At 49.7% G+C, this 9,951-nt stretch overlaps 1 protein-coding gene across 1 annotated transcript; it reads left to right on the top strand.

Moving 5' to 3' along the window:
- Positions 1–9,296: 9,296 nt before the first annotated feature.
- NEUROG3 (neurogenin 3) lies at positions 9,297–9,650 on the top strand. The gene has a single exon (XM_034438685.3). It carries the CDS (start codon positions 9,297–9,299, stop codon positions 9,648–9,650), a length of 354 nt encoding a protein of 117 aa, XP_034294576.3.
- The last annotated feature ends 301 nt before the right edge of the window (positions 9,651–9,951 follow it).

Here is a 9,951-nt window from a genome sequence, read left to right as displayed (position 1 = left end):
CTAAAAAAAACAACAACTTTGAATTTGCTGCCTCTCAGAATCGACAAGAGCGAGCTGGCCACCTTTTTGCGCCTGGCGTTTGCCTTGGAAAGCTAAGGTGGGAAACCCAGAGAAAGTGGAGAAGGGAAAGAGCAGCAGGTGTACGTGCGCGCGTGCATTTGGGTAGGATGGGAAATCGAAGCCCATCTATCCAACTTTGACGGCAACTCCCGTCCCCCCCCACCTCAGGTCCCCTCCCCACCACAAGTCCTTGTTTTCTTCAAGGTTGGTGTGTAAACAGGGCGCCCGTAGGTGCGTGCGCGTGGGAGAGAAAAGTGCCAAGAGGTGGCTTCCGCAGCGCTGGGTAGGTATGGCAGGAGCAGCAGCTGTTCCTCTGGGCGCTTCTGAAAAGCAGACAGATGTAAGCGCTCGACATATGGTCCCACAAATCACGCTCCCTGGCTAATGGCCCCTCGCCTCGCCTTAGAGTTTCTGGCTTGAGAAGGGCGGGGGGTGGGGTGGGGGTAGGGGGGAGACGCTGGGGGAAGCAAAGCGCTGAGAAGTTCTCCGAGCGCAACAGGTGTCCCGGCCGTCCCCAGCACCTTTCCGATGGGCTCCTCTTTAAGGGTCCGTTTGTCAAGCGCTGAATAGAGGAGAGGTCCGGGTGCGCGCGCGCAGAGAAGCCAAACGGGAAAGGGGGTCTTGCAAAGGACAAAGCCCTCCCGGTCCGACTCCCCATCCCTTGTCTCGCCTGGGGCCTGTCTACGGGAACCTCTTTCCTTTCTCAAGGGAGCGGCGTGCGCTTTGCTTTTGCCCAAAAAGTGACATATGGCGGGCCTCTTACCTCTCCAAAAATGATTATTATTATTCTAACAATAAATATGAACTCGGAAAGAGCTGGAGGGTCCTTTGGAAACCCAGAGGGTGGGGTTTTTTTAGTTTTCCTGGGTTGTGTGGCGTGTGTGTGCGTGTGTACCCGCCTGTCTCTGATTGACAAACTAAACAGTCGCAGCAGCCCTGCAAGTCAGAGTCCAGATTGCCCCAACCCTTCCCCCGACGCCTGGCAGGCGAAAAGGAGGATGCTCCGCTCCTCTAGTTACCATATGCTTTCAATAAAATAAGACAAATAGGACCGAGCGATTAGGATTGCCGTAAACCTGTTGTAAAGTAGCAGAAGGGAGGCCAATGTAAACGCCAGAAGGGTCCCAACTGGAAGGGCCATTTCAAGCCAAGCAGGCCTGCAAGCTGCCCGGACAGGTGTGAGGAAGAAACCAAAGCGGCCCCCACCTTACCTCGGTCAATTTTTATCACGTTTGTGGTCATATTGCTCTTGTTATGCTAACTGTGAGTAAACAGAAGCGACCAGCCAGTGGTGGCAATTGGAGGGAAGTTATCAGAAAATGGCACAAAGGGAGGAGTGTTGAGGCGGGAGAGAAGGTGATTTAACAATATAGTTGCCTTCTTTTTTCTGAGCAGGTGATGGCTGCCCCCAGCCTCATGATTAATGTTTCCCCAAAGCACTCCACTTGGCAAACTCCTGCCATTATTTATTAAACGAAATCTATTTATTATTATTTTAGCAAACAGTGCGGCCAGGTGGGGCTTTCTTCTCCCTCGTTAGCCTTTGTTTGGAGGACGTTTGAAGTGGGCAGTCTAAGGGGTTGGTAACTCGCTCGCCAGATTTTTGTCATCCATTTGCTTGCTAGTAGAAAAATCTGCCCGGGCTATTCAGTCCCTCCGCCGCTCTCCTGGCTGCAGATCTAAAGGGGGCACAGAAAAATTCGAGAGGGAGAAAAGCCCACTTCCCATCTCCCTTGGGAAAACACACAAAAAAGACGGCGACTCTTTCATACCTCTCTTTTGAAGAAGAAAACAAGAGCAGGAGCAGAGAACGGAACGGCTGTCGCCAGATGCACCAGGCTCCCGTCTCTCGGCGCCTCTTCCCTGCGCCTTTGGAGACAGCCGTGCGTAAAAGGACATCCGCTCCCCCCCCACACCCACCAGGTTGCCCGGCGCCTCAGGGGAGCTGAGGACGGGCTGAGTCCCCCCAGCTGGCAAAAGGGAAGGAGCTGTTTCAGCACCACCACTTTTTCCCATAGGGATCTGCCACCAATTCCAGCAGGGATTACCGCAGCTCATGCCAACGCCCTCGGGAATGGCTTTGGTGGAGAAAGTGCGGGTGACCTGGCAGAACCGCCACTAACCCGCCTTTGGGTGATGGTGGAGATTCCGGCCCCCTTTCAATCCCAGCTGTAGGCATCCCTCTCAGCCTCGGAAGGGTCTTCCAGGGGAATCATTCATTACCTCCGCTGGGAAAACTGACCAAAGGTTCGCCAATTTCTCAGATTCGGAAGTGCAATTGCGCACAATTCCGAAGTCATTTTTGCGCACTGAAGAGTTTCCTCCTTTTCTTTCGTTCTGGGGTATTCCCTTCAAAGAATAGACTTGTTAGACCTTAGACTTCCCTAGTATCCGCATACCCTGCTATTGGCCACTTTCCTGGTGCTCTGGAGGATGCCCCTTTTGGCGACGATCGCAGAGATAAGGGAGAAGGAGTTGTGGAAACGTCCTTCAGCCCTTTATTTTACAAGAGAACCGGAAAGCAGAGGTCTTTGGGTGGGGGGACAGGGCAGTTTCCCCCCTTGGCCATTACTGAAATGAAACACTGGATTCTTTGTCTGTGGAGGGGCTCCGAAGAAGTGTTAGGACATCCCACCCAGCCTTTTCTAACCCAGATGGGTGAGGAACTACAACTTTTATCTCTTCCCAATTAGAAGCCCTATGCTGGATGTGGATAATAAGAGTTGGAGTTGCTCAGTTTAGTGGGCACCTGGTCGGAATGACAGCTCATAGATATTAGGGGTGTTAGGTATAGGGGTGACTCCTCATCCCAGATGGCTGAAACCAGTGTGCATAAAGGAAACTAACCCTAACTCTAACCCTAACCCTAACCCAACTGTGGCGTCTTTAATTCTATGGTATCCAGTCCACAACAGCAGTGTCTTGCATTCCTGGTTGCATCTTTTGATCATGGCCCTGTGCCAATGCCTTTGTTTTCACTCCTAGTTATACATGCATATCACTACAAATACTTCCTGGCAGCTCACACCCTGCTCCCAGGTAGATCTCTCCATCCCCCAACCCCTTCACCCACAGGCAGTATATGCAAAACCCAATCTAGCGATTGCTTTTACTATGAGCCAAGAAGAAAGGAGGAGGGAGGGAAAGAAAGGAAGGAAGGAAGGAAGGAAGAAAGAAAGAAAGAAAGAAAGAAAGAAAGAAAGAAAGAAAGAAAGAAAGAAAGACAGGAGATAGTTAAATAAGGAAAGGGCAAAAAATGAAATCACAAATAAAGTCAAATGGAGAATTGAATGTGTATGTGGAGGAGAGGACTTGAACCATCTTCCCAATAAAACTATCCATTTTCTAGAATATAAAGAATATAGAATATAATTAAAACCAGAAGGAAGCTTAGTGGATTAGATGTGAACATAGATCCACTCCCCACCACACCTCTTGCTGGAACTTTTCTACCCTGAGCTGAACAGAAAGGTAACTACCAAAATAATAAACAGAGGTCGAAGTGAAAGGATTTCTTTCGACTGCTTATTTTTCATGGTTAGGAAGATACTTCAACCTCATCTTAATTGGACTTCTTGCTTATTATTACCCTGAACATCGGAATAGTTTTGCATTGTAATGGAACAGATTATAAAACACTCATCCTTGCTATTGCATCTTTCTGCAGTAAAAGTGTAAAAGCGGAGTATGAAGCTTTTCAAAGTTGCTTCTGTGGGCTTTATTGTCCCAATTCATATTATTTAGGAGACAATTCCAGTGTCTCCTAAATAATATGCACTTACAACTGTGGATCTTCTGGGTGGTCTGAGGTTATTAGTTTAGATTCCTTAAGTCTAAAATGGAAACTATAGACATGGAATACATTTATGAAATGTTTGCTTTTTGTACGCTAAAATAATGCTGTTTAAAGGCGTGAGGTTTTTTGGCAACACCTGGGCAAGCCATTCCTTCCATCCCATCAAAGAAACCATGATATTGGACTTGGCTCTAAAACTTAAGTGAGCTGTGCTAAATATCAACCCTTTATAAAAATGGGCCACAAGAGTGAATGTATCCAATTCCTTGAAGTAATGTCTTACTAATTATGAACTGATAAAATTTGCCAATGTCGTTTGAAAGTTAGTAGTTTCTGAGTAGTTATAACTCATATTAGTTGGGAGTTCAACACATCTGGAGGGTTCTAGATCTAGAAGAATGACTTAAATGAAGAACAGGGTTTAAAGTATTTCCCCCCTTAATTTCCCTTAAATGTATTTGCTTAACAAATTATGAAAGCTTCCTTTGTTTGGCGAATTCTGTCTGTGGTAAATAATTCAATGGAGACGTTGGCATTGGCTCCAGCGGCTATCCTTCATTGTTGCAGCTTGCAGTGGTGCTTCGCCTCTATAGCCAGACTATTTATGGGACAATCTTTCTCTCATTACCTCTGCTCACCCCTCCAAATCTGGCACAGAGGACAACGCTCCAAGTTCCTTCCAGCAAACAATGCAATCTTGTTGGAGCCTGGAGTTGTGCCTTCTCAGTGGCACCATCTGCTCTTAACAAACAGAATTGCCTTGGATAGTTTGGATGGTTCTGGGTTGCTTTCACAAGGCACTGAAGACCTGGCAGTTTCCCCAGGTGTTTGGGTCAGAATAGGTGAGGTCTGCTGCTGTTAATGTTTGTGTGTGTGTGTGTGTGTGTGAGAGAGAGAGAGGGGGGGGGGGAGAGGGGGAGAGAGAGAGAGAGTGCATGAAAGAGAAAGAGAGGGGGAGAGGGAGAGAGAGAAGCAGAAGGGGAGAGGGAGAGAGAGAAAGAGAGGGGAGAGAGGGAGAGAGAAGGAGAGGGGGAGAGGGAGAGAGAGAAAGAGAGGGGGAGAGAGAGAGGGGGAGAGAGAGAGAGAGAGCACAAGAGAGAGAGGGGGAGAGGGAGAGAGCACACAAGAGAGAGAGAGAAAGAAAGAGAGGGGGAGAGGGAGAGAGAGAGTGCAAGAGAGAGAGAAAGAGGGGGAGAGGGAGAGAGAAAGAAAGAGAGGGGAGAGGGAGAACGCATGAGAGAGAGGGGGAGAGGGAGAGGGGGAGAGAGAGAGGGGGAGAGGGAGAGAACACACAAGAGAGAGAAAGAAAGAGAGGGGGAGAGGGAGAGAGAAAGAAAGAAAGAGAGGGGGAGAGGGAGAATGCACAAGAGAGAGAGAAAGAGAGGGGGAGAGAGAGAAAGAGAGTGGGAGAGAAAAAAAGAGTAGGGGAGAGGGAGAGAGAGGAAGAGAGTGCAAGAGAGAGAGAGAGAGAAAAAGAAAGAAAGAAAGAAAGGGAGGGAGGGGGGAGAGGGAGAGAGAGAGGGAGAGAATGGGGGCATTATTTTATCCTTTGTCATTGGAGATTGTATATTGCAGTTTTTATGCTTTTAGTTCTTACATGTTGCTCAGAGTCACCTGTGGGAGATGGGCAGCTGTCTACATCAAATAAATAATGGCTAACATTTCAAATTGTGACTCCAACCTAAGGAAGTGATTTTTAGGTTTTCTGTGTTTTTCAGCTTCACCCACTTCACAGATGCTGTGTGAAGAGAAAGACAGAAATGGATGTATGCTTCCCTAAGCTCGTTCTTGGAAGGACAGGATAAAATTATATCAGATTTGCTCTAGTGCAGGGGTCAGCAACCTGCGGCTCTGGAGCCGCATGTGGCTCTTTCACCCCTCTGCTACGGCTCCTTGTCACTCAAAATATGCGCCACAACCGCCATTGTGCGACACCCGCTGGCATGCGATTTATTGAGCTTTTCAACCCCTGGTAGGCCAACCATGGATAAATCCAAGAAAAAAAAAGTTTCAGAAGAAAACAGAATGTTTAATTCAACTACATATACTAGTTTTGTGGCTGCTCAAGAAATAGTCAGGCACGGGAAGGGTTTTGTGGCTCCTGGTGTTTTCTTTTCTGTGGGAAATGGGTCCAAATGGCTCTCTGAGTGTTTAAGGTTGCAGACCCCTGCCCTAGTGGTTGAGGCTTCAGGCTAGAAACCAGGAGACGGAGTTCTAGTCCTGCCTTAGACATGAAAGCTGGTTGAGTGACTTCTTTGTCACCCCTCTCAGCACAAGGGGAAAACAAGAAGGGGAGCGTTAAGTATGTTTACTGCTTGAGTTATTCATCAAAATAAGAAAGGTGGGATTTAAAAAAAACACCAAATCAAGTAAATAAATGAAGAGAGTCTTGATAATGTCAAATTTCTTTTTGACCAACTGAGTATTTTTTATATCATTATTATCTCTCTACCCCATAGAAATATACTGTTGATACTTTTATGCCTTATTCCAAAATTCAAAAGTATCCTTAGGAATGGAGACGCTCTTCCCAAAGAAGCCCTCACCCATGGGAATTTGCTTGAGATGATGGGCAATGTTTTTCTTTAGGACTACCTTTTTAGCATTTTGTTCTTGATTCTCAAAAGAAAGAAGTCCAGGGCACAATGGATCCATGCAAGCCCCTGCCACAAGATGTGGTGATTCTCACTCTCTTAACAGGAAAATGATTAGATAGTGGACCAAAAACAGGACTAAGGTCTCTATGTAAGTGTAGAGGAGGAGACCCCAAACTTGGCAGCTTTAAGACTTGTGGACTTCAACTCCCAGAATTCTCTAGCCAGCTGGCTGGAGAATTCTGGGAGTTGAAATCCACAAGTCTTAAAGCTGTCAAGTTTGAAGACCTCTGGTGTAGAGGAACAACATTATAATTATTGAGACAAACAATAAAGGCAAGCAACTGCTTTCTACCCTGTGCTTATGCGTTTCCCAGAGAAACCATTCAGGTACCAGATCAGAGGAATTTTCAGTAGTGTTTCCAGAGTCTTTGCAGCTCCAACCTACAAATTACCCACCTACAAATCTGTAGTTAATTTCTGGACGCAATGCATAGCTGTTTTTGAATTGGTGTCCCCCTCAATTTCCCTAACTGCAATTCTCATTGTCATTGGATAGCATGGCTCTTTTCTAGATGATGGGCAATGTAGTTTATACATTTTACATATGTGGGGGTAAGGATGGGGGAACCAGATTGGAGAAGCTGGGACAAGTGTGCATGATTGTGGCTCATTCCGAGAGGGGAAAAAAAATCAGGATTTTAGGACAGGAAGCGTGGATCTATTTAAAGCAGTGGTTCCCAACCTTTTTTTGGCCATGCCCCACCTAAGCATCTCTAAAATCCTGATGCCCCATCCAACCCCGTGACATATAATTCTTATTATTCAAAAAGCGAACTCCTACTCATGCGGAGGAAGCCTAAAAGGCCATTAACTTGGTTTAAACAAGGTTGGGGATATTGAACAGAACCTACAGTAAAGAAATTAGATATTTGATTTTACATATAATTACAGCGGCAAGGATAGTCTACGCACAGTCCTGGAAAAATGAAAAAGTCCCAACAGAGGAAGAAATAATTAAGAAAATCCTGGACTGTGCGGAGATGGACAAATTAACAAAAGAAAGAAAAGAAAAGGAAGATAAGAGAATATTATCATATATGAACTAAGTGGTATGATTGGCTCGAGACTAGGGCAAGTAAAAGTGAATAGTGGATGTGACAAATATGTATAATACTCTAAATGAATAAAACTAGAAATAAAGGTACGATAAAGAATGAGAAAAATGGAGAATGTAGAAAGTAGAAAGAGGAGCGAAGCTGATACGTAAAAAGAAACACATATTGTGTGTTTGTGTTTTGTATGTTGTGTTGTTGTAAAATTAATAAAATAATTAAAATAATTAAATAAAATTGCCCTCCTGTGGGGCGTGGGAGCCACTGATTTAAAGTATCTAATAAGGAAACAGATATTGGTTATGTCCTCCTCGACCACGGAGTCCTGACTTTGTCCCCCTCTTCCAGGATAAGCAACCTCACAAGGCTGTTGTCCTGTGGGAGCAACATTAGGGAGAGGAGAGAGAAAACCTCAATTGGAAAGGGGACTTTTAGTGCCAAAGAGCCCTTTTCCATGGGAAAGGCCTAACAATCCTTCGGGCGTCACTCAGGAAAAAAGGCGCTCGGTGCAAAGCGAGATAAAAAGGCGCCCTCAGGGACGACTGGCGCGCGGGACAAAATGTGGCGGCATCTCAAAATCCGCCCCGCAGTCCCAGGACGAGGCGGCCGCCTCTCCAAAAAAAAATAAAAATAAAATGGCAACGCTGCGTCTTTGCGCGCGCGCTCGAGGCGCCCGGCTTTGCAACTGAGGCGGCTTCCCACACTCCCCAATGGCAGCAAACCCCACCCCCCCCTCCACCGGAGGGTCGGTGGGGCCCGACGCCCAGCCAGGGGCTCGCGTGGCTGGGGCGAGCCGCCTTCCCCTTCTAATTGGCTTCCCTCGGGCGGCGAGAAGCCGGCACGCTCCCAGCCGCTCCGATAAGCTCAAGCGTGCCAAAAAGCGGGCAGGCGTGGCGAGGGCCGGAGGGAGGAAGGGAGGAGACAACAACTCCCCCTCTCCATGCCATCCAGAAGGGGGGAAAACCCCGCACTGGGCCACAGAGCGCCGTGTGTATATATATATATAGGAGCCCCGCGGCAGGCGTGTGGCCAGCCTGCCGTCGGGGAAGGCGCGCTCCTCTCCTCCTCTCCTCTCCTCCAGCCTGGGCTCCTTTCCTAGGCAGAGAGCTTCGGCGTCGGCTCAGGTAAGCAGAAGCACCCGCTGCCCCGTCTTTCCCGCAGCGGGCGGCAGAGGCGAACCGCGCTCTGCTTATGCGCAGAGGCCTCCTGAGAGAAGCCACCCAAGTGCCGCGGAGAATGTCTAGGAGCCGAACCGCCTTCGGGGAAGGAAGGGAGGTTTGGGGAGCCTCCGCTTTCCTTCACGGCGCGCGCGGGCCAAGGTTTTAGCCGGGTTGGGTCTCCCCCGGGCAACTTTTCTAATGGAGTCTCTGCTCTCCCCTCAGGATGCCTCCCCAGACGGCCACTTCGCCAGCCTCGCGGGAGACGAGCGAGGGAGGGACGCCCTCCTGGGCCATCTCGGACGACGAAGACGACGACGGCGGCGGCGCCTTCTCCTCCTCTTCTCCTTCGCGCGTCGCCGCCCGCCCGCTCGACTCTCCCGGTCCTGGCTTGCTTGCACTGGAGGCCCCGGGCGAGCGGTCGGGCCGCGGCGGAGCGCCCTGCGAGGGAGGCGTCCCTTCCAAGGCCAGAAGCCGTCGAGGCCGCGGCAAGGGCAAGAGCGACGGTCTCGGGGTGTCGGGCCGAGCCAAGCGGAGCCGGCGCGCGAAGGCCAACGACCGCGAGCGCAACCGGATGCACAACCTGAACTCGGCCCTGGATGCGCTGCGCGGCGTCCTGCCTTCCTTCCCCGACGACGCCAAGCTGACCAAGATCGAGACGCTCCGCTTCGCCCACAATTACATCTGGGCGCTCACCGAGACCCTCCGCCTGGCCGATCAGAGCGCGCTGGCCCGGCCGAGCCAGGAGGCCCCTTTCCCAGCGCTGGACGGCAATCCCGAAGGCCCCGTCGCCTGGCTTTGTCCCTGGGACTCGCCCGCCTCGCAAGAGAGCAGCCTCAGCCCCAGTGACTCTGCGGAGGACGCGCGCGTTTTCCGCCCTCCCTGTCTCAGGCTCCCCACCCAGGCCGCCTTTCCGGACTTCGTTTGAACCCCGTGCTTGGCGCAAGAGGTCGAACCGGGGCCAGGATCCCGGGGGGGGGGGGGACTCTGGTGGTTGCTGCGATCACAGGGCTGCTGGTGAGGGGAGTCTTAGCCTTTGCCTTAAATAGGAAGTTTCGGTCCACTTCCCTGCACTTTTCCCAAGGTCCTTCCTTTCTCTTCCTTTCCCCTTGAGGAAGACTCCTGGGCAGGGGTGAAATCCAGCAGGTTCTGATAGGGGAAATTTTGAGTAGCAAATACCACCTGTGGCTGGCCCCAGAATGGGGTGGGAATGGAGATTTTGCAGTATC

This window comes from Pantherophis guttatus, chromosome 6, assembly GCF_059756535.1.
Source record: "Pantherophis guttatus breed Tessera chromosome 6, ASM5975653v1, whole genome shotgun sequence".
Lineage (NCBI taxonomy): Eukaryota > Metazoa > Chordata > Lepidosauria > Squamata > Colubridae > Pantherophis > Pantherophis guttatus.
The sequence above is the reverse complement of the archived record's forward strand: the minus strand, read 5'-3'. Positions and strand labels throughout refer to the sequence as shown.